This window comes from Candoia aspera, chromosome 2 (assembly GCF_035149785.1).
Source record: "Candoia aspera isolate rCanAsp1 chromosome 2, rCanAsp1.hap2, whole genome shotgun sequence".
Classification (NCBI taxonomy): domain Eukaryota; kingdom Metazoa; phylum Chordata; class Lepidosauria; order Squamata; family Boidae; genus Candoia; species Candoia aspera.
This window is the reverse complement of record NC_086154.1, coordinates 111275282-111298867: the sequence shown is the minus strand read 5'-3', so window position 1 is coordinate 111298867 and position 23586 is coordinate 111275282. Positions and strand designations below refer to the sequence as shown.

Sequence of the window (23586 nt, the reverse complement as noted above, 5' to 3'; positions counted from 1 at the left end):
CCTTAATATTCCCTAAAGCAGTGTTTTTCAACCTCAGCAACTTTAAGATGTGTGGACTTCAGCTCCCAGAATTCCCCAGCCAGCATGCTGGGAGTTGAAGTCCACACATCTTAAAGTTGCTGAAGTTGAGAAACACTGTCTTAGAGGAGTCCCATCCAAGTACAGAGAAGCCTGACCTGCCTGGTTCCTGCTTAGTTCCTGTTACATGCATGCATAGGGAATATTTCTCTGTTGCTTGATCTGTAATTTGTACATCAAAATGTGATCATGCACATCCAAGTCTTAAACCTACATATTACAGCATTTATTCTACACTACACTGCTGGGAAAATGAGGGTGTGTGTAAATCTCTACATCAGTGTTTCTCAACCTCATAACTTTAAGATGTGTGGATTTCAACTCCCAGCATGCTGGCTGGGGGATTCTGGGAGCTGAAGTCCACACACCTTGAAGTTGCTAGGTTGAGAAGCACTGCTCTAGATAGAAACAGATACATACTTCCAAATCGGCCCAAACGTAATCTTTCAGGAGTCATCTACATTCTTTGATTTTGTTGAAGACCATTCAAGGAACAAATTGGCAAGGTTCTATCAACAGCGTACCCAAAAGTTAGATGTTAACAGGCCGTAGATTAGATACATCTCAGTAAACTATTGAATAAATTACATTTGACTAGGTTACTGCATGTAGTCATGCCGCCCACATGACCACCGCCCCCTAGAGTCGGACACGACTGGACTTAATGTCAAGGGAAACCCTTACCTTTACCTAGGTTACCGCAACGTGGTGAGAGAAAACTATATTATGGTTCAGTGTCAAGTGTGAACTTAGCAAAAGCTGTCTGCTGTTCTTACAATGATGTTCCTTTTGCTACCTGAAGTTCAGCTATTTTGCAGCTGCATTTCCCTCTAAAGCAGTCTGTCTAGGATAAAACTTAAAAGTCATTGAAGCTTCTAAATGCGCATTGATAAGGTGGAAATGGTGGAAATCTAAGAGCCTGAACGGGGACAGAAATCCTCTAATAGCTGTAATAACGCCATTGAAGTTGTACCTGCGTCACTTACCTCTTCAGAAGAACTTCTCTATAGAACCTATACTTGCCAAACATTTCTGTAGTTTCTATTTATACAGATTTCTACAGACTAAAAGTTCGTGCACTGAGAAACTTTACAGTACAACATCCATTTCAGGAGTAATTGTGTGTGAGGGAGGAATGCAGTTTGGTAACTTGGTTCAAAATAAGGAAAGAGCATGTAAGGCAGATATGCCAAAGTTTGTTGTACGAGGCACTCCAGAATCACTCAGCAGAGCTGCAGTTCAAAAACTTTTATCTGACAAATGCTGTTTATTAAATGCTTTATATGCTGTAATTACTGTGTTCTGAAGTATGTACACATCTATTTTCAAATATACTTTATAAAAGAACAGTAGATAGTGATAAAGGAGTTACAGGTTATGAAATGAAGTATTTAGCTTCCCTATTGGAACCCATCCACCTCAGGTTTCAGATAATTTCTGCCTTTTAAAAGAGCTCTCTTAAAATTTATATTATGTTACCGGGGGGAAAAATCTTCAGTTCCTAATTTCTGGTTGCTTTATATGGTTTTATGAAGATTTCTGCATGATGAAGTCACAGTTTGGACTGAGATCCAAGCAGTATCTTCAAAAAGGTTTAATTTAGGGGAAGTAATAACATTTTAAAAAGTTGCTTGAGCAGAATTTTACAGACATCCACACTTCAAGCTCACCCAGTAACATCTAGAGAAAGGTCAGGGTTCTGGGAAGTCATCTGCAAATAAATCCGTTTGGAGAGGTCTGGGCCAATTCGCCTTGTTGTTGCTGTCACTCCATCGCCACGACGAACGGGAACCTCTGCAAGCAGGTTGTGTCGCTCCTGCTCTGAAGTGTGAATATCGTAAGCCTAGATGTAGCCCAGAATACAAAGCATTATTTCTACAAGCAGTTGCACACATTCTTCTGTTGGATGGTTCACAACTGTTTTAAAATCCGTATGTCTCGGATTAGGCAGAAGATGGCAGAGGAAAGTAGTGTGAGGTTCCATTCCTAGCTCAGAAGCAGCTGTTTCCCCAGCTTCAGTCATTCCATGGAAACTGGTGACACGTCGTCTAGAATCACATCTGCATAGCCGAGGAAGAATAATGGGACTAACAGGTCACGTTTCTAGGATGATAGTGTCTGTTTTTTAGGGGAAAAAGGTCCCTCTTTAAACACAATTAAATGTAACCTCTGAGCACTTAAAGTTCTCATCTATGGTTCTGAAGTATAGGAACTTCATCCAGCAGAATATATGAAAAATAACAAACATCAATTTACTTCCAAGATCTAGGTTTCCTGTGTGAAACAGTTTTATTTTTTCCTGCACCATCTGAGTATTTCAGCCTGAGATTTTAGATTTCTTTGTGCTAGTTGGGTATAAATTGGTATGCACACACCTAATACAATATAATAATATTGTAGAAACAAAGCCTTGCCTGCATCAGAAGCAGAGGAGAAGGATACCAGGCTACAATGGCACTGGCCATCTCCAGACTGACTCGGTTGAATTGCTGAATTTGTCTCTTCCACACCTGAAGCAGCCCCTTTCCAGCGCGGTCCACCTTCATACCTCTACACCAGTCTCCCTCAAGGCAGAAGGAGAAGCTGGTTTTATTTTTTTCCTTTCTGCAAAAATGGTAAAGAAGGAACGTGGCAAAATACTGAAACATGTACAAAATACATATCCCCAGTGCTGCTGATGCTGCTCTGTATGAAAATCAGAAACTAGAAGAGGGGATCTTCATATAGATGCAACATTTGAAATCAGGCATTACGTTCGACGGAATGACATTTCAAGGAATCAGATTGCTTCAGAAGTTAAGCACAAGACAAGATTTCCAATATGGGTTGACTCTTCTAAAACATTTGGCAACCCATGCTTCATCAGTTTGCATGTATCTTAGTTAATTGGAATTCCTGTGTGTAAATGCCATATTTTGATGCACACATTAAAAAAAAAAAGACACTGTCTACCTATAGCAGGCAGTGACACCTAGACTTTCCTTGTGAAGTAGACAAAGATGGCTGAGGTTTAGGCAGAAAATTAGAGATGAAATAAAATGGGAATGAACTGTAGATTATGGCAGAAGTGCCAGGAATTCACAGAATTTCCTTCATTTATTTAATGGATTTATAGGGCTGCCCAACTCAACAATGTGACTCCGCAGTGTACAACAAAAAGAAATAATAAACAGAAAAAAATAACCACACAAGATTAAAAAACCAACCCAAGATGTAGAATAGTAACCAAGCATGATAATTAAACAACCAAAAGGGGACTCCACTCACCTGGTCCCAAATGCCTGGGGGGAAAAGCAGTTCTTAACGGGTTTTCTAAAGGTAACCAGATTTGGGGTCTGTTGTATATCAGGGGGAGGTTGTTTCAAAGCACAGAGGGTAGCCACTGAAAAGTCATGCTTCCACGAGACAGCAAAATTTTAAAAAGGGCACCTGGAGTACGCCCTCCCTACGGGAGCATGTGGGGCAGGCAGATGTTCCTGGGAGAAGGTGGTCCTGCAAATAACCTGGTCCTATGCCATGAAGGACTTTAGAGCTGATAACCAGCACTTCGAATCGTACTTGGAAGCCTCTTAGGAGCCATGGCAGCCTGCAGAGTAGCAGTTTCATGTAGGCATAATAAGCTGCGCCCATCACTCCCCGCGCCACTGCATTCTGGACCAACTGAAGCTTCCAGGTGGTCTTCAAGGGCAGCCCCATGTAGAGCATGCTGCAATACTCCAATCAGGAAGTGACTAAGCCCTGAGTGACTGAGCAAATCCTCCTGGTCCAGAAATGGATGCAGCTGGTGCACAAGATGCAAGGCCTTCCTGGCCACAGTTGCCACCTGCTTTTCAAGTCAGAGCTGTGAGTCCAGGGGGACCCCCATTTGCATACCAATTTAGGAATGTATAGATACTTCCTTGATACTGAATAAGCAACAACAAATTAAAAGAAGATTCAACTACTTGCATGACATAGCTTGCCTTGAAGAGCTACTCAGCCCAGCCTGGACCCTTCACTGGTTCTATTTAAGAGTTTGAATTTTAGATTCCATTGAAAGGCATAGATTGGCCTTTAGAGAATTTGATGACAGAATATGCAGCAGCATTTCTCAAAGTGAAGCTGCTGTGATTTGCTGTGCTGGTAGCCCTAGATACACATACCATTTGTTAACTCACTCACTTGAATGGGGCTTCAGCCACAGCCTTCGTGAACATACTGGCAAATTCTCCAAACTCCTTCCAGCTTGCAAGCACTTGAACCTGGACACCCGTGTGAAGCTGCAGATCTACCAGAGCCTGAAGAAGCAAAGACGAATACTGACTGAAGAGGCTTATCTTAGAAAAGAAGAAACACCAAACACAAGGTACTATTTCATAAAAGGTGCTACTATTTCCTTCAGGCTGGCCACTGTTCCAGCTCTTCTGATCCAGTGCCTTCCCTATGCCTGCAGTGGCTCAGAACATAGTTATTTTTTTTGGCCTGCATTATTCTGCTGTCCTTTTGAGTATAGATGTGTATGGCAGCCTCTCCCAATCCAGTATCTTCCAATTGTGTTGGGACAATAATTCCCTAAATTCCAAGCCAGCATGGCCACTAGGGAGAGCACCAGATCAGGATGAACAATTCTGCAATTAGGATGAATGGCAATAGAATTAAAATTATCCTGGAACTGTGCTATGCCACAGCACTGAAGTTCATTTAATTACTATTTGGCCAGGATCAGTTGCTTTCAAGTTCTCTAATTGTCTGAATGTCATGGTCCCTGGCATGTCTGCCTCTTTTAAGGCCCCCGCTTGGCTTTCACTCCGTAACTACTCTCCTTCACTCATCCTGCCTTCCTTGCTGACCCCATCCTCAACAGTGCTCCATCTCCTCCTTCCACCTCTGCATTTGAAGCCTCACCTTCTTCAGTTCAATGTTTCTTTGTCACTGCAGAGGGGAGACATTTCAGTGGAGCCCTTGGTGCTCTCGGAGCCTTGATGTTTTCTTGCAGACGTTTCATTGCCAGACTAAGCAACATCTTCAATTCGCACTGAAGATGTGAACTGCAAGAAAACAAGGCTCTGAGAGCACCAAGTCTCCACAGTTCATCCCTGAGCTACAAATATTCGCTTTGATTGGTAAGACATTTCAGTGTTTCCTATCAGCCCCCCTTGGAGATTGAAGCCCCGTTTGGCAACAGAAAGAGATCACTTCCATAAGAAGCGACCCCAAGGAAGAATCTGAGACATGGCTGAAGTAGCCAGCCACACAACCTTCTGCTCAGGGTTTACTCACTTCTTCCACATCCAGTCTAGATAACTGGGGGACTGGAGTTGCCTTTTCTCTCCGGTTCCTTTGCTTGCTTTGCTCCTGCGCCTTGTTGCTACTTTGCTCTGCTTGCTGCGGTTTCTTCTGCAACTTGTGCTTGCGAGAACTGAGGACGCAACCAATTCATTAATGTCTTGAGCCTGGGGTCCATTCCTAGGAGATGGGGGTTCCATCTCAGGTTTTGAGATTGCAGCCCTGCTCTGGATGGGGAAATTAATGGATTTGGCAGAGATGCAGAAACGGACAATACTGATTAAAGAAAATAATTTGTCTAGCTTTATTTCTACTTGGAAACTACTTTTGGACTTTTTGCTTTGAACCGTAAAAAATGAAGTCTTGATTTTGGGATTTGGTGATTAAGACTTTATAAGCATATAGAAGTAATGTGTATTATAGTTAACAATAGAGTAAGAGGTTAATGCAACTTTTATTTGTACTGAAGATCAGAAGTCACTCCTTTTTCTATATTTCTTTCTTTTTATTTCTGCACTTTTAAGTTTGTCTCTTTATTGTTTCTTCTCTCTTTAATCTTTTTTCTATCTTTATATATTTTATTTGTATTTTGAAATTTAATCCAGTTTCTCTAAACAAAAGAAAAGAGAGATTGCAGGCCTGCTTGTGGATGGGCAACGTCTGGGGAGGTGGTAGGAGATACCTGAACTCTGGCTTGTGGTACCCTGCTCCGGAGCTGCTTCCTAGTAGAAGTGTATTCCCAATATTTTAATTTCAATTGCTGTTGAAGCTGCATATTTTTATCTGGACCCTTTCTGAGATGTTACCCATAATTTCTGCTTGGCCGATCCAATCTGCAGGGCTAGTGCGCTCCAGGTTCCTTCGATTAAACAACACCATCTATTGGGACCCCAAGAGTGTGCCTTCTCTGTAGCAGCGCCTGCCCTCTGGAATGAGCTTCCCCGAGATTTGAATGGCCGCCACCCTACAGGTGTTTCAAAGGGCCTTGAAGACCTGGCTCTTCGCCCAGGCCTTTGGCAAGGGTGATTGAGGCTCCCTTTTCTTCTTTCTCTTTGTTCCCATCCAGTTTTGTCATTATTGCCATCCTTATTTTTTGTTTGTTTTCTGTTGTTTCCTTTTTCAAAATGTTTTTAACATTTTGTAAACTGTGGAGTCCTTGGTGCTCTCTGAGCTTGATTGTTTGCTTGCAGGCATTTCATTATTTAACTAGATAAGATCATCAGTGCGAGTGAGTGTGGGGTTTGCTCCCTGTTTATATACAGTACCTTGGGGTACTATATACAGTCCCCCATGCTCACTCACACTGATGATGTACCTAGTCAGGTAATGTTCAACCCTGAGCTACAGATATTATCTTCTACTGGAATTTGTAAATTGCCCAGAGTGGCTGGAAGTCGGACTATGTATAAATTTAATAAATAATAACAAGCTAAAATAGTTTGTTTGAAGTTGTCTATTTTTTTTTAAGTTTAAAGATTTTTTTGTTAATTACTGGGGCAACAGTTAGCCTCTCTGCAGACGGAATGGGGTGCCACCACAGAAAAATGTCTCCCCCTTGTGGAGGCCCATCTCACCTCCTTTGGTGAGGGTACTTAGGGGATGGCCTCATTAGATGACCAGAAGGTATGGGTAGGTACATATGGAGAAGTAACCTGGTTCTAAGCCATCTACAAGTTTCAGATCTTCACTAAGCCTTTTAGGTAGCCACACTGATTGCTTCTGCAGTCCTCATTTTTTTCCTATTTGCAGTTATTTGCAATTGTGATACAACGTTATTCTGGAAATGGAAAGCCAGAGTCCTTTCTGAGACTATTGCTCTCCAACGCCATGGAAGAAATGCCACTCCTTGCTGGAGCTGCAGTAAGAATTAACTTTATAAAATGTGTGGGGATAGGGACAGGGTGGGAATTTGTTCTGTGTTTTAAGCAGCAAACCACCTTGGAGTGGCCTGTCAAGAACAGAAAGCATCTGATTTAAAGGACTGACCTATGTCTATATAGATAGTTAGCAATGAAAAGTAAATTTTAACCTGAAATATTTTTCCAGTTCTGTTACTGCCAATGACAGTGTTTTCCCAGGGATTTTCTCTGTGATATTCACCACAAAACTCTGCAGAGTCTCAGTAGGACCTTCCAGGCTAGCCTGCAAAAATGCAAAAGAACAGAAAGGAGAGCCTTTCACTTCCTGGGCTGAAGCAAACATTCGTAGTCACTCCAGCCACTTAGACATGGCTCAGGTGATTTCTCCAGCAAAAGTACAAGATATGCCTTGGTGAACTACTCCAAAGTTCATCTCATCCAGCATTCTGCGTTGCACAGTGGTCGACCCAATGCATCTGACTGGCCCATCCTGAGAACCAGAGTCCATTCCCGATGTTGCTTCCCAGCAGGAGACATCAAAAGTGTGATTCAGGAGATACACAGCCTTAGGACTAGTGGCCACTGAGAGCCCGCTCCTCCCTGAATTTGTCAAGTAAAAGCATTGCAATGGATACACCCACAAGGAAGGCTGGTTAGTTTTGCAGCCATCAAGTTTTCATAATGAAAGAGAACATTCATAACATCTGAGTCTTCTTACTCACTATTGTACCATGTGAAATCTAAGTAACTATTTAAAAAAACACAACTTGTATGTTGTATTTAAAGATACAGGATTTTTTTGTTTTGAGCTTTTAGTTGGACACTGCTAAGCTGATCTTACCTGCTTATTGTTATGAATCATTGCAATGAACTCTGGGAGCAACACTGGCACTAGGACATTGGGTTCTTCCATCCAGTTGTCTTCTTCAGCCTTCAGCCAAAAACATACATTTAAAATAGGAGGGAGGACAGCTAGTGTTAATAAACAAGAGCAGCTAGTTTTAATAAAAAGCAACAGCAAAAGGATTCACCGTCAAGATTTCTTCAGAAGCAAAGATCAACCAGAAAAATAAATTACTTTAATCAAAAGTACCAAACCAAGGATTGTGGAGGAAGACACATACTGTCATACCTGCGTTAGGCCAGTTTTCCTTCTCCAGGTGATACTGTGGGGCACAACTTGGCTCTCGATCACACAACTACTCTCCATAGACTGCAAAGCGGCAAGGACCTCATCCGCACCTTCAATCTGTAAGAGACCTATTGGAGGCTACAATTCAGGATGGATCCCTAAGGAGAGGAAATGAACACATCAGGAAGCTAAGAGGAAAGAGACATACCTGGGTCTAACACCACTTGAATGTGTTTCAGACACTGCTCTGGTCTTTGGGCTTTCCGAAGTTGGGCCAAAGCTGCAATCATCTCTTTCTCTTGCTCCTGCAGCTGCTTCTGAGCTCCTCGCTCTTTTCTCTTCTGCAGGGCAGCCTGGAAAGCTTTGTCCAGTTCCTGATGGTTCTGTCTTGTATGTGTCTGAAGGAGGAAGGGCTTCAGGCTTATTTGGTGGGCATCATCCTGTACCTTATAATCAGAGATGCAAACTGGAAGTTTGGGCAAAGGCTGTGGCTTAGCATCCCACGAAGATTCCTCCTGATCACTCTCTGACAGTTCCCAAGTGTTGGGTGCCACGCTTTCTTTGAGATCTGAGTCGGCAGGTGGTGGCTCCTGCCAGCAAGCAGGCACCAATTCTTCATCCCTGGCACAGAGCCTGTTTTGCCCAGTGGACTCTTGGCCACTCTTGGTTTGGATCATAGTAAATGAAGAAACAGTTGTAGAGGGTCTGGCTACCAGCAACTTCCTTTGGAGCCTTTCAGCCAAGGGGACAAGTTCTTCTTCCTCCTCACTCTCACTATTGAGCTGCACCCTCACATCTACAGGAGTTCCCATCTTGACTGAACTGCAGTGACCATAGGGCTTTTTCCTGGCAGGAGAGCAAAGGGACGAGTCCTCTGAGTCTGAGCTGCAGAGCACAACTACCTGGTTCTCAGAAGGAGGCCGGATGCTGCTTCTTGGATCAGGAGGCAGCTTGGTTACAGAAAGGAAAACCGGTAGCTCCTCACAGTCGCTCTCACCCAGTTCTGGGAACATGATGTTTAGCTTCATGCAATGAAGAGACTGACTGGACTGGACTGACATCTGAAGAAAAGAAGCAAACAGCTGAATTCAACAACAGAAAGTTCTCCCTCTTCACAAGCCACATTCCCTCAGGGATAATTGGCTGGGGTCTAATGCTGGAAGACAAAAGAGTCAAATTCAACTGTGGGAGAGGTCAATCAAAATCAAGTAACAAGATCTCGCTCTTGTTCTTTCTTTTCTCCTGCCTGGTATAATCCTGGATGAGGAACAAACTGCTCCTGCCTGGACTTCTGAAGTCAGGATAAGGATCATAAGTTACCACACTGGGTTTAGCTAATGCAATTTCACAGCAACAATCTTTCCCCAGGTGATTCTTCTCCATGTGTCTTTGGGCTATAGTTTCCAGAATTTCCAACCAACATAATGCCCATGTTTTAGGAATTTGGGGTGCTGGAGTCTGTTCATCTCTGGAGATAACTGATCATGTTGCTTGGAAATGCTGGATGTTGTAGAAAAACATATTTGGAGGACAACAATTGAGGAAGGTTGCTCTAAGGACCAGGAAGTGGACACTTTCCAACACTTATCAATTCAAAATCTTCAGTGGGCTCCCCTGCTAGTGAGAGTCTTCCCAGGAGCTGCAGATGGTCTGAATACCCAAGGGAAAGGATGTCATGCCCTGAAGAACTCAGCAGTTAGTGCCATCCAGCCCTGGTTGCTAAATAGTACATGTGGGGAAAGGGGGGACACCATTATTCTTACAGTCACCCTGGAACCTTCAAAGAACACCTGCAACAGAAGCAGCTTCTGAAGTCTGTGGCATGGACCTTTCCCATCATTGTCCTGCTAAGGATTCAATAAGTCATCACTGACTTCTTCCCTCTGTCCCTTTCAAAGTGACTATCTTTTATCATTTATTCATATTATTTACTAGTCTTTTCTCAGAGATTATACAATAAAGAATAAAAGCCAGCAACAGAATTGGCAGAACAGAAAGGTCTTTAGAGCCCACTTAAAACCTCAAAGTAAGGGAGTCAAGCCACATTTTCAGGGGAAGGAATTCCAAAGATAAGGGGCCATCACTGAACAATTCCTTTGCCCACCCTTCCTCTAATTATTTGTCAGCCTGATGGTTTTTGATGATGAGTCAGAATGCAAGATCCCTAATATCATCAGCATCTGTCTTTTTTTTTCCTATACTCCTATCAGACAGAAAAGCAACATATTTGCACTTGTAAATACACAACATTAATCTCCATACATTCTATTTATTTGTGTTATGATATACTCCAGGTTTACTTACAAGAGAAGGGTTTATAAACCATTCCTTTGATCTGAAACAAGCAGGATTCTGTCACCAATTTTGTGAATTTCTCCTAGGGAAAGAGGATACCTGTTATGAAATGAATTGTGTTACCTGTGACTTTAATTGTATAATCTATTTTATTCCCAAACAGGACAGAATAATGACACTTCTACCGCAGGAGTGATCAAGATGGATATGGAACCACTCAAATAGGAGAACCCCAGCAAATATAATTCAACTGCACCTAAATACTACAGCATAGATGGAAGATAGTTTCCTCTGTAATGCTTTACTAGTGCTATATTCCCTATTTGTAGTTACAAGCAGTTCTACACTGAATGGCCAGTCAGTCTCTTTTTTTTGCCCAGGAAGATATCGGTGGTTGGTAGATTTCATTTAATTTAAACAACACTCCTTACCATTTCTAGAGTCATCGAACCAATGTGAAAATAATCGGGAAACAAGCTTCGGAGGGAGGGAGATGCATGCCTCGAGAAACGAACAAAGCTCCTTTCCGTTTACGCAAACCGCCTTAAAATATAACCCCAGCCTTCCTTACGCTGCTTGTCGTCTGAAGCCAGAGTTCTCTGTTTAGAAAAACGTAAGAAACGTTTCAGATCTCACCCCATCGCTTTCGGTCTCTTTGCAACGAGACCCTGCAGCTCCCAGGCCAGACGCTCGCTCGCTCGCTCGTTCATTCAAATCCCGCGCTTCGCAGCGCCGCTCCGGACCCGGAAGTTCCGCAGCCGCACGAACCGGGCGAGGGGAGGTCAAATGGCGGCGCTGCTGGGCGGGCTGGGTCCTTTAGGCTCTGCGGCCAGGCGACAACGTGAGTTGGAAAGGTTGGGACGGTGGAAGCCTGACTGGGGGTGGTGATGAGCTCTGGGGAAAAGGCAGCAGGCGGCGGCAGCGGTGGGACTCAAGAGGATTTAGGATTTAGTGTTCCGGTGTGTTAAGTTATGGGCAAGGATGCAGAGGGTGAAAGGCTAAGCGATAATAAAATCAGTCCTGCCCGCGCCTGTTTACTTTGAAGTGGGTCAGAGAAATTGTTCCTTAGGGGGCCGTGCACAAGGTTTGCAGCCAAATACGCCGATCCTCCGCAGAAGTTGGTGCATTTCCCCCCATCCACGAGTCTGGGAAGAGCCCTGCAAAGCTCGGAGGCCTGCTCGCTCTGCTGGGCGATATTGTGAAGGATTCTACTAAAAGTTTTGCCTCCTCGAGGAGTTTTGTCATCTTCCTTCGTTGGTTCAGTAGGTGCTGTTTTCTTTTGATGGCGCTATAGGTAGACTCCATTGGCGTTTAGAATCTAGTTTGTTCTGTCTTTTTTTAGCTCAGGTAGTCCCTCTCTCTCAGCCCTAGGAAGCAGGCAAGGGCAAACCACTTCTGAAAAACCTTGCCAAGAAAATTGCAGGGATTAGGCCAGGCGGTCTCCAGGAGTGAACACTGACTCGAAGGCACACACACAACATGGGGGAGAGGTCAGAGGCTATTTCCTTCTCCCCCCCCCCCCCCCCGTTATCGTTCTCAGGCCTACAAACAAACAGGTCTTTTTTAAGGGAATGTGGCAGAAGAGCTCTGATAGACATTGTTGCATCGTTATTAAATGCCTACTTTTAAAAGAAACTTGAATTTCCTGCATTAAATGTGTGCAGTTGGTATAAAATACAGCAGCCTGCTGTTTGGTGCACTTGAACATCCAGTGCTGCATTCTCTGCAGTGGTTGCTAAGGAGCTCCCTTCAGGAACAGGTTGACTGATTGATTGATTGATAAATAAATAAATTCAGAGTGTTTGATTCGACCTCTGTGGCTTGGCACCTTGGTACTTGCAGGATTGCTTGCTTCAATTAGCGTAACATCTACCATCTAGCATGCATGTCCCATGTAGGAATGCTGGGGGTTTCTAGCCGGGAGAAGTTCAGAGAGGTTTTGCTGGAGTTCGGTGCTTTTCAGTAGTGGTGCCAACCCCCTGGAACAGTCTCCCCCCTCTGAAATCTGGAGGATGCAACTCTCCTGATTTTTCTTTAGAAAAGCTGTTAAAACTAAGCTTTGAGGGCTGGAATCTCTGTCATTCAGAAGGCCCAAAGATGATGATAATCATGAGTTTAATATTTTTAGCAACTTTTTAAATGATTGAATAATATTTTTGTCTTGTTTTATAATTGTGTTTACATTTTAAAGTGCCAGGAACGTGGCAGTATAGAAGTAAAATAAATGGAGGGTTGGGTAGTTAGTTGGAGACTTGTGGTTATGGGTTTTGAAATATCATTGATTGGCTTTTTATCTCTGGTATCTTCGCAGCTTTTCTTATGCTGCTTTGATGGCATTTAACTATGTTTTTATTTGTTGTTAGTCAGATAGACAGCCATACAAATCCACTGAATAAACAAACATAAAGCAAAATTATCTTGGGGTGGCAACGTCCTTTTGCCACCAATGAACTTGAACAAGCTCACCCTAGAAACATCAAGTGTAGTAGGTAGGTGGAGCTTCACAAATGACAGGGAGGAGAGGAAGTTGGTGAATCCTTTTAGAACTGCCAGTAATCCTGCACTACTGTGATCTACAGTGTAATCTGAACATCATCTATTAATAAAGATGCCTCTGGAGATGCTTGTGAAATCAACAAGGACAGGCCTGAACCTTTTTTTGTATTTTTTTATTAGAATGTTTGAATACAATGGAAATATAAAAATTAAAGAAAAAAATAAGAAAAAGGGGGAAAAGAAAAGTGAAAGAAGGAAAAAATATAGAATTATGAAAAGACAATATAGAATTATGACTTCCATTCTTCTTTCTATTGAGTAGCTGCCATCTTACTCTTTCCCCTCCCTCTTTAACCCTTCTGAGTCCCCAAATCCATAAATCATCAATTCAGTCTTTTTTTCTTTCAAGAAAAAGTCTATATAAGGTTTCCAGTCTTTTGCTGAACTCTTGTGTTGATGCAGAGGGCCAGATCCTCCAGAGTCGCATCATCTCACCACCACCAAATCTCCCAGGGCCCCACCCAAAGTTGATGCCCAATTTTGAATGAGAATGAAAATGTTAATGTATCTAAAAGAAAAGTTATTAAATACCTGGCAAATGTTAGTGGTAATGACAATTTATTAAGCCATTTTTACCTCATCCTACTCACTTTTTGGGCTGTGGTCTGTTGAATGCCATCCAAAGAACACAACTTTTGGCACAAAATAGTTTGAACCTCCCTGTACTTAAAGAAAAAAAAAATTAAAAAATCTTTAGTTAAGATGTGGGCTTTTTTTCTTGAACTACAGTATCAAAAGAACTTTGGAGCTAGAAGGGTGTCCCAGAGTTCTTGAAGTTTCTCCTTTCTCTAGTAGCATCTAGGTGAGCTTAGCTGATTCTGAAAAAGCTAACTGCAGTTGGGTCCTGGTTAGAATTTGTTTGGGAGATCACCAGGAAATCCCAGGTCTGTAGAAAACCATGTGGACATGTCTGTGTAGTCATCAGGAGCTGAGACTTCACTTTTATGACTGGGTTCATAATTAAGGAAAGAGGAAACAAATCACAATTTTGCTTAGGGCAATGTGTTAAGTCAGGCTACATGTCCTACTGCTTTATATTTTAAAGCTGTTTTCTAATTACCTTTTCCAACTAAGTGCCCTCCAAATGTATTGCACTATATAATTTCCATCAACAGTAGCCAGCACCAGCATACTTCCTCTGCAGCTATCTTAGAAACACAGGATATCAAGTTTTCTTCAGGCTAGTAAATGTATTTTGTAGACTTACATCCATTTCTGAGCACAGTATGAGTATTCAGTGTTAAACACAAAAAATGAGATTTTGTTCATTGGAAAGATGAGGAATGCTGGATTGAGGAAGGTATCCCTCTCTCTCCCTTTGAAAATAGTAAAAAGCCAGTAATTAGTTCAAACTGTCTCAGACACAGTTTATGACTGAATTGATTTTGCACTTGGGACTGGGAACTGCTGGCTCACAGTTCACGCTTTTTGTCATCACGCTAATCACTTGGCCCTCTTGCTTTTCTCCCCTTCCTATGACAGTTTTGCCTGCTCCCACGTTCAGTGCAATTGCAGTGAGATTGGCATCCAAAAAAACAGGAGGGAGCACCAAAAATCGTGGAGGGAACAGACCTGGGAAAAGGTACGGCTTCAAAAAACTAGATGGTAAGTTTCTTAATCACTTTGCTGAGGTTTCCTGCCTTTTTAAAATTGTTATTTTTATTAACAGGCCATCGACAAAAACAGTTGAAAGTAAACCCAGATTAATTTTCTTGAACTTTGCTATCAAACATGGATTATTCTGTTTGAAGGGCCCTGAAGACCTGGCTCTGGTGATTGAAGCCCCCTTTCCCTTTCACCTTTTCCCTTTCCTTCCCCTTCTTTTTCTTCCTTCCAGTTCTGTCACTTTTGCCTTCTTTATTCTTTTTTGTGTTTTCTTTGTTTTTGAATGTTTTTAACAATTTGTAAACCACCCAGAGTGGCTGGGAGTTGGGCGGTGTATAAATTTAAAATTGTTACCATTCCCATTATTATTATTTGGGGATTTGGATATTCATGTATTATGCCTATGAATAGTGAGACAGCCAGTAGGTGGTAGGACTGCAATAGTTTACTACAGAATTTTGCCCACAGAATATAGGTCCACTTATTCAAACTAGTGCTTGCATTCTGTACATTTTTCCTTGAAATATAGCTCGGGGGGAATACAACAGGGAGAGTCTAAATAAATTAAGTGAAATGTACTGGGCTATCAGGCTTACATAACTCTGTAAAACATTGCTTAAGTATGTTTTTATACCATCGTTACTTGCTGGTGAGTAAACCTGTCTGGTAAGAAGCGTCAGACTTGTAGCCAGTGCTGAACTATTGAGAAACAAGAGGGAAGATAAGGATGCTCAGTAGGCTCCAGATTTTGCAGACGTACCCTCCCCACAAAAGCACCCCCACCCAAAGATAACTTTTGAGCCAAAAGCCCTTAGGGGGCAAAAAACAACTGAACGATCCCATCCTGGAATAACTGAGTGCCTGTCATGAAATGCAGTATGCTATGATATATTTGTTACTCTTTATCTTACTGTAAGATTCTCTTGTTTTAACCTTAAATTTTGAACATGTGTTTATTGAGACAAGGAGCAGTGTGGGAGGAAAGGAAATGAAAAAATGTCAAAGCTTGGCTGCAGATCCCACTTCTTTTTTTCTCTAAAGCAGTGTTTCTCAACCTCAGCAACTTTAAGCTGTGTGGACTGGCTGGGGAATTCTGGGAGTTGAAGCCCACACAGCTTAAAGTTGCTGAGGTTGAGAAACACTGCTCTAAAGGTAAGCTTGGAGATTTGTGTGCAGCAGAAAGGCTCTAAAAGGCTTCCTATGGGAAAATAGAGGCTTTTCATTCCTCAAAGAGCAGCCCAGATGTGGGGGGAGGGAAAGTAGTTTTAAGCCTTTTTGGGGTGGGTTGCTTTTGTAGGGCTGTGCACACATGAAGCCTTTAAGAAAATATGCTAAAAAGGGTTAAAACGCTAACCCTGGAAATGATGAGACTGGGGTAGGTGGAGTGAATAGTCCCTGTATCTTTTCCCAGATGAAGATGATGATAGCAGTGATGATGATGCACCAGTTTTTATCTTAGAGTAACACCTTTATTAAGATAATTAAAAGATCACAAAAATGCAGGCTTTTGCAAGGTCATCCACTAAAACTAAATTCAGGGAGATTCAGGACTGATGAAAGGAAGTGTTTTTTTTAACAAGAGGTCAGAGCAGGTATGGTATCTTGTTGACTTTGCCTGCTCTCAAAATAATCGTAAGCAGGATCAGATATGCTTATTCCTTCAGTGGGAAGGAAGACCATCAGGAAATGACAGGGCTGTAGATTGGACTGGGAAGCCAGAAAAAATCCCAGAAGAAGCCATTGGCCGACTCTGCATTGCCCATGTAATTTTCTTGACAAGATGTCTGTGGAGCTGCCAGGAGTCAATTTTGACTTGAGGAACTCCTTCCTTTTAAACCCAAAGTATGTTAATTCTAGTTAAACTGGAATTTGCTGTAATCAGATGGTCATGGCTAGCATTTTAGACCATTGTAAACGGGGGTTATCAGAAGTAACTAGTCTTGATGGTTGTTTGCTGTCTCCAGAATCTCAACAGCATTCCTGACTTACAGCTGCCTTGCAGTAACAATGGAGGAGGGTGCTTGCCCTCTTTTGCCCTCTTTGTTGGAGGCATCTGGTTGACCACTGTGGACCATTAAAGGCTGGACTAAATGGGCTATTGGCCTGATGCAACCCAGCTTTTCTTTATGTGCTTAGGAAATCCAGCTCTCCTTTGATGTGATAAATTAAAAGTAGGTTGGGGAACAGGGAGCCTGACATGACATGAGCATTAAGTTAATAAAACCTGCACCATGGTCAGAGTGTAGATGGAATATGGGAGGAGATCCATGCAGACATTCCAGGACCACCCCCAGGGCTGCTGGAAGCAAGCAGATGTGTATGGGTCCTCCTCTGTTCAAACTGTAAGATCAGTTTATATCTGTTTTCTCAGCCTTGGCAACTTTAAGCTGTGTGGAGTGCAATTCCCAAAATCCCCCATCTACACAGCTTTAAGTTGCCAAGGTTGAGAAACACTGGTTTATATCCTTAAGAAAGTACACATGGTGTTGAAAAATAGAAATTGATAGTTTTTGCAGTACTGTAACAAAGCTGGAGAAAACTTAGGTGATTTACTAGGGTGTTTCTTTTTTAAGCCAAAATACTGTAGTTTAACTTCAGTGGATGCAGATTCTGCTGCCGATTCGCTCAATTTGGAATTATCCAAATCAGAAGTACTGCTGGTTGTGCTTGACTCTTGTTGACTACATGGACACATCCATATCATTTTCTTGACAATAGTACTGAAGTGATTTGTCAATACCTTCCTCCAGGATGTTTGTCAACCTCCATGTTCCACGTTTTACCTACAGCCGTGACCACCACATTCCCTGGTGGTCTCCTATCCAAGCACTAACCAGGCCAAGCCCTGCTAACTTCCAAACCCAAACAAGTAAGAGTCCTCAAACCATCAAGTTACAATGCTTAGTCCAAGGTGGAGTAGTCATTAGGTTGCCTCAGGACATGGAACATTTTGGCCCTGTGATGAGGGAAAGGGGGCTCCTTCCTTGTGTCGTCCTGCTCAGCATAAGCAGCAGGTTGCAGAGCCATATCCCAGATCTCTTCCTTCTCCTCTTCCTCACCCACACAGAAAACGATTCAGTGTTACCATAAATCTCTCTTCCCCACCTCCCATTTTCCCAGTCAGTTTAGCAGCTTTCCTAATTTCCTCTTCTCCATAATTCCTTTTTGAGGAAAGCAAAGATGTCCCCATGAGTCCCTGTAAATTAAACAACTCACCTCACAGGGTGGTTGTTGTGGGGAAAATAGGAGGAGGAAGGAGTATTAAGTATGTTCCCCGCCTTGAGTTATTTATAAAAATAATAAAGGTGGGATAAAAAATCATTAAAAAATCGCTCCTTCCTGATGTTGCTGTCACTTGGCACCGCTACATCTGTCACCCCCGCTGTCTTCTGGTCCTTGTCTACTACCATGATGTCTGGTTGAGTGGCCAGTACCTGCCTGTCTGCCTGGATCTGGAAGTCCCACAGCATCTTAGCCCTGTCATTCTCCACGCACGCACGCACACACACACACTATATACTGGGTTACTTTAATGTGAATTCAGGGTTATTGAAATGGAACACTTTTCTTTCTTTTCCTCTTGGCAATCTCAAGATGGCAGTCTATACTAAATGGAGAGAGTATTTGGTGAATTAATCTATGAGTTAGGAAACCCCTACTTTAAGTTTAGGCTCCTCTGATAACCTGTCGAGAAAATACCTTTGGATATGTGTAGAATGACCTTCTTACTACTAGGAAGCTTCAGCAAATCAGACCCAGTAAGATCAGAGGTATGATTCCCTCCCATGGCTTGAGTCTCAGGCCTTTCACTCTCCATCTCTTATCCTCTGTAATGGATCCTATTTCACGAGGAGGAATGTTAAAGAAAGTTGCTCTGTTGTGCTCCATTTGTATTCCGCTAGTATGCACGCAGGCTGGCTTGTTTCTAAGGTTTAATTACTTTCTTTAACTCATTTGCAGGACAATTTGTTCATGCAGGCAACATACTGGCCACCCAGCGGGTGATTCGATGGCATCCAGGGGCTCACGTAAGATTTTCTTTTTGTTATTTCAGATACCACTTAATTAAGACTTTGCCCCATCTTTATCAAAGCTTCTGTTTCCTTGCCTTACTCTACGTTGTCCTGGAATTAACCATTTTTCGTTACAGAGTTAGTAAAACCTCTTGGCCTTGTTTTTATTGTTTTTCAAGATCCTTTCTCTCAGCTGAGACAAGAGTAACATTCCTATTTTGATTTCTCTTGCTATGAAACTGCTAACTTGTATTAATAACCAGAAATAGGACCCTCTCCCCATCCCTATTAGAATTTCTTGGACTTTGAATAACCTCTTTATATTTAGTAAAAATTCAGACACAATATAGTTGCAATATGAAATATCAGAATACACAGATACACTGGAAACTTATGCTCATATCTGGGAGAAAAACCCTGTACAATACACTGAGATGGAGCAATGAGAAAAGTGCATCATGGTGCATTGGATGACTTCAGCTCACCAGAGAAAAAAATCAAGTTGTAGAAAAGGAGAATAAACTGGCATTTTACATTGATCCTTTAATCAGTGCCTTTTAAGGAGAAATGCCCATTTACCCAGAGGCCAAATCCATCCCAGGAAGTACCTGGGCAGAATGGTATCACATACAGTGTTCAAAATTGGGCTTGCTGAAGATACCCTCTTCAAGACTGAAATTACCTTGAGCCACGAAATCAGCTGTCGCCCAACATTTTTGGGGTCGTGAGCTGACAATTAGCTTATTCAGCCAGCATGGAGCCAGATTCAGGCTAATGGGATCAACTGTTTTGTTACTAGAACCCCAAAACCCACCATCCGGAGCAGGTGTCAACAAAGGCTAGGGACACAAGGAGCAAATGTAATTGGCTTGCAGAGAAACTAATTACCTGCTACATCCCATGAGCCATGGATCCCGGGATACAAGTACACGCCTACACCAGATGAGGGATTCTGAGTTTAATTTGGCCGAAGTGCCTTTTGTTTCCGCAGGCGAGTAACTGGAATCCTGCAATCTCACTTTGCCATCTCTGCATTATGCTGTATCATTCTGGTGATCGAGATGCCTTTCTCTTCCTGCACAAGCAATTGTGCTTTCAGTTTGGCACACAATTTGCAAACTACCAAAGAGCGTGAGATCTGCTGGCGGTCTCAATGATAGGAACGGCCTGTGCTCTGCTCCAGAGGCAGTTTTTTTCCTTCTTAATTCTTATTCTGTCTCTCTGTCTCAGGTGGGGATGGGCTACAACAAATGGTTGTATGCCCTTGAAGATGGAATTGTGAGGTTCACTAAAGAAGTCTACGTGCCGCCTGCCCGTGGCAAGGACAGCCGAGAAGTGATCTGCCAGTTACCCAAAGGAGCTGTACTGTATAAAACTTTCATCAATGTTGTTCCTACCGAAGAAGTGGGAAGTTTTAAGTTGATCACCATGATCTGAGAGCTAAAAACTCAAATAGTTCTGAATGACCTTTTGTTGGTCCTCTGCAACTGGGAATGAAGCAATATTTGCAGCATCTACACTAATATGTGGAGATATATGCTGAATGCACCCCTCTGATACGCTGTTGATGAAATAAAGATTGATAATATTTCTTTTCCAAAATGCAACGATAGTACTACTGCTGTTCATTTCAGAGGAGCCATTTCCGGCTAATGCTTTGTCCTTGTGAAAGCAGATACTGGAGGTTATGGAAGTAGGTTTCCAATTTAAGAATCGCGAGTGTCCTGGAGTATTCCCAGCAGATTTCATACAACAGTATGTCTACCTGCAGGCACATGAAATTATTTCTTCACAACTTCAGTGTGTCAAGATCTGGGTTCAGAATGTACTCATAGTTGTAATGGCATTACCTGTGCATTATGCCAACATATGCACACAATAAACTTTTGCAGCGTGGCCTGCTCTGTACCAAACAGATGTGCAGCTGCTCAAGATGCAGTCTAGTAGAAAGTTCCTAACCCAGTTTATTCTTTAACCAATGTGTCAAGGTATTGGTCAATTTACACAGTGTTTTAGATAGAATGTAATTTCTTTGGTGTGGCTTGGCTTAATGCATGGTGTGGATCCAGCCACTGTGGTTTGAAAGCCAGAGATTATGACTTAGCATTACATGTGAACCAGAACACCATGTCTTAGCCAGCAAACGATAGCCAAGAAATTATTCCTTAGAGCAAAGAATGGTCTCAGTCACAGTTACATAGCATTTGACTATTTGGAAAACATTTTTAACACTACACAATTCAAACTTGATAGCAACAAAAGGGGGAGGGAAAAGAACTTCAAATTTAATTTACAAAGCAAAAAATAGTTGCAAGGTCCACCCTGTTGTAGAGACGAACCCAATGGTTAGTTTGGTGTTGGCTTAATGTGTTGTGTAAAGACAGCCATTATCATTTGTAAATCATGGCTTAGATGACTTGATTGCTTAGACTGACTGTAAATTTGACTTTTATGATACCTGTGTAGAACTTTACAGTCTCTAGATAATTTTTCTCTAAGGCTCATTTCCTTTGAAATTATTTTACAGTGGTGTCTGGTCTTATAGCTGTTTGAAAAATCATATCCTTAATATACAATAGTGCAATTCCAGTCCCTTGATGTATTTTTGATACTGTGACCAACTGAAGTAGGGAAGCTGGTGACCTGGGAAGCAGGTCACAACATAGCATAGGCAATCAAGATTATAGATGGGATGTGATTCCACGGCAAAGTCTATGTTCCAGCCTGCTTCTACCCATGAATTCTGGGAACTTTACTTCCTGTGCCTTAGGGTGGCCACATACAGTTCTGGTGCACAAGTGACAGCCTGGTGCTTCCTTAGGCCTTGACCATTAGTCACATTTCCTGGGGTCTCTGGAGTTGGAGTTTAAACATCTGAAGAGTGCAAGAGTGCCTGTTACTTTTCTAAGTCACATTCACTACTTGCCTGATAGGGCATACCATTCTGCATCTGGGCTGCTGGCTCCCTGCTTTTTGGATTGAAAAAAATGTTCTTTCTATGAATGGAGGCTTGTCCTTACTGGGAAAATAGTCTGTACAGAGGCATGTACTGCACATAAGTTAAAATATGAAATGCAATAGTGCTAGCTTTCAGGTGCATTACAGGCATGCAGTGCTTTCAATTAGCACATTTTTTTCATGTTTCGTTGACAAATCCATAATCAACAGATTCACACATCCCACTGACCCCAAAGCAAACAAGCCACATTTTGACTTTGGGTGATCTGTGAACCCAGTCAATGAATGCCATGTCTGACCCCAGGTGATGAAGCGAGTTGTCTTAGCAGATGTGCTTCTCTCTAAGATCTGATGCAAAAATAAGACCGACTGGCTTCACACATCCCACCAAGCCAAAATGTGATTACTGAATAAGTCATGGTGGCTGGATTCATATTGCAATCTGAGTTGAAACTCTTTTATAGCTTAACAGTCTGTGTAAAACCCAGCTAACTGGAGGCACGTGCTAGCAATGTGCAGTCCCTAATCACAGTCATTCCCCTTTCTGCTTTTTATCTACAGATCAGCAGCAGTAGTTCTAACTATAGCTCAAGTAAATCATTCAACAGGCTCTGGAACTCAAGACAGTGGTTAGCTGTGTTCATACAGCATGCTAAGCCGCAATATGATTTCTTTGGTTTTGGCTTATGTGAACTGGGTCATGGCCTGTTCCACAACCCATGGCTAAAACAATGGTTTCATGCAATGTATGAAGCTAGCAGTTAAATTAAAGAAAAGCCTGCTTGCCTTTAACCATGAATAACAATAGTACAAGTAAACTGTTAAAGGGGGTAGGAGCACAGAAGCAGATGAGATAGAGAATACATTTCTATAGCTATCTCTATGCATTAGCCATATCTAGTGTTACATCAGCTGTCCTTGGAATAAAACCTGAATACAAATATACCTGAAGTCACATCTGTTCTCAATCTCACAGACAAGAAAGGTACCTGAATAAGTAACTTCATTCTGGTAACTTAAATGTTACCAGACTAGAGGAAGCCCGAAGCATTTCCTAATTAGATTAGTTTTCAGTGATGGCATTAGAAATTATTATTAAGCAAATAGGCACAAACAAAGAAAAAACCTGCCCCCAAATCCAAATAGCAAGTCAGATTTAAGCTTATCGAGGTTGTCTGAGCTCCGACTGATGAACAGAATAAATTCTGAGGATGGATGAAAATAGCTAAATCTTCCCTTCCTCGGGAGATTTCTACATCTTGACCCTTTCTCAGCTATGGCTTGGCGTAGGCTGTTTGGACTTCGGTTGGGGAAACATGAGGCAAAAGCGCCAGACTTCTGCTTAATCTCTGAATTTGTCTGGATCTGCAAAACTGCTCCCACCATCTTCGAAAGGAGAAAAAAACAAATCCCACCAAAATTTGTCCAAAGAGTTCGTTCATTGGTGCAGATTGATGAAAACAGTCAGAGGGCAAAATACATTCATTGTGTCACTTGAAGCCCCAAACGGTGTCCTGTGGATATAGTTTGATGACGGCTAAAAGACAGTATAATGTTCAGGCTAAATACTTTGGAAGTTTGGCACATCTAACAGAGGGTTGTTTTTTTCTTTTAAGTGGAAGAACTGCTGCACATTCTCTGAGGGCAGTCTTTGAACTGGAAGCCTCTCTGTTTCTTTAAAACCAGCAATGAGTGAGGGAAGGTTCAATGGCTTCGTCTGATGTTCAGCTTCTAGGGATCGAACTGAAATTCCTGTGGGTCCTCTACTTGACTTATTCCTATAGTACGAAGAACCTCTGGAGATAACTAACTAAGATGCCTGGAA

General features: G+C 42.2%; 2 protein-coding genes and 2 long non-coding RNA genes across 5 annotated transcripts in view; 2 read left to right on the top strand and 2 right to left on the bottom strand.

Moving 5' to 3' along the window:
- Window positions 1–450: 450 nt before the first annotated feature.
- Window positions 451–1370, top strand: LOC134492349 (uncharacterized). The gene is made up of 2 exons (XR_010067431.1): window positions 451–676; window positions 773–1370. It is a non-coding gene; the product is annotated as an uncharacterized LOC134492349 (long non-coding RNA).
- A 293-nt stretch (window positions 1371–1663) lies between these two features.
- Window positions 1664–9385, bottom strand: EME1 (essential meiotic structure-specific endonuclease 1). Its single transcript, XM_063293209.1, has 8 exons — window positions 8543–9385; window positions 8335–8462; window positions 8044–8133; window positions 7373–7485; window positions 5338–5476; window positions 4240–4355; window positions 2493–2682; window positions 1664–1921 (listed from the first exon to the last, which is right to left on the bottom strand). Exons 1-8 carry the CDS (start codon window positions 9360–9362, stop codon window positions 1745–1747), a joined length of 1773 nt encoding a protein of 590 aa, XP_063149279.1. The 5' UTR covers window positions 9363–9385; the 3' UTR covers window positions 1664–1744.
- Window positions 9386–10696: 1311 nt separating this feature from the next.
- LOC134490307 (uncharacterized) overlaps window positions 10697–23586 on the bottom strand; it is a 105966-nt gene continuing 93076 nt past the window's right edge. Inside the window, exons 2-4 of one of the 2 annotated variants that reach the window (XR_010067197.1) lie at window positions 18490–23567; window positions 13776–13850; window positions 10697–10711 (exon numbers count right to left, since the gene is read on the bottom strand). This is a non-coding gene — a long non-coding RNA (uncharacterized LOC134490307). Of the gene's footprint in view, window positions 10712–13379; window positions 13851–18489; window positions 23568–23586 lie in introns of those variants that run through there. The other variant, XR_010067196.1, reaches the window with a different exon arrangement.
- Window positions 11374–21392, top strand: MRPL27 (mitochondrial ribosomal protein L27). The gene is made up of 4 exons (XM_063293236.1): window positions 11374–11470; window positions 14668–14790; window positions 18751–18818; window positions 20034–21392. Exons 1-4 carry the CDS (start codon window positions 11416–11418, stop codon window positions 20238–20240), a joined length of 453 nt encoding a protein of 150 aa, XP_063149306.1. The 5' UTR covers window positions 11374–11415; the 3' UTR covers window positions 20241–21392.

Coding starts and splice junctions, on each gene's coding strand:
- MRPL27 (XM_063293236.1), top strand. CDS start 11,416: ATGGCGGCGCTGCTGGGCGGGCTGGGTCCTTTAGGCTCTGCGGCCAGG. Junction 11,471..14,667: donor CTCTGCGGCCAGGCGACAAC/GTGAGTTGGAAA, acceptor TTCCTATGACAG/TTTTGCCTGCTCCCACGTTC. Junction 14,791..18,750: donor CGGCTTCAAAAAACTAGATG/GTAAGTTTCTTA, acceptor ACTCATTTGCAG/GACAATTTGTTCATGCAGGC.
- EME1 (XM_063293209.1), bottom strand. CDS start 9,362: ATGAAGCTAAACATCATGTTCCCAGAACTGGGTGAGAGCGACTGTGAG. Junction 4,356..5,337: donor CTAGACTGGATGTGGAAGAA/GTGAGTAAACCC, acceptor TTGCTTCTTCAG/GCTCTGGTAGATCTGCAGCT. Junction 1,922..2,492: donor CTCCTCTGCTTCTGATGCAG/GCAAGGCTTTGT, acceptor GGCTACATCTAG/GCTTACGATATTCACACTTC.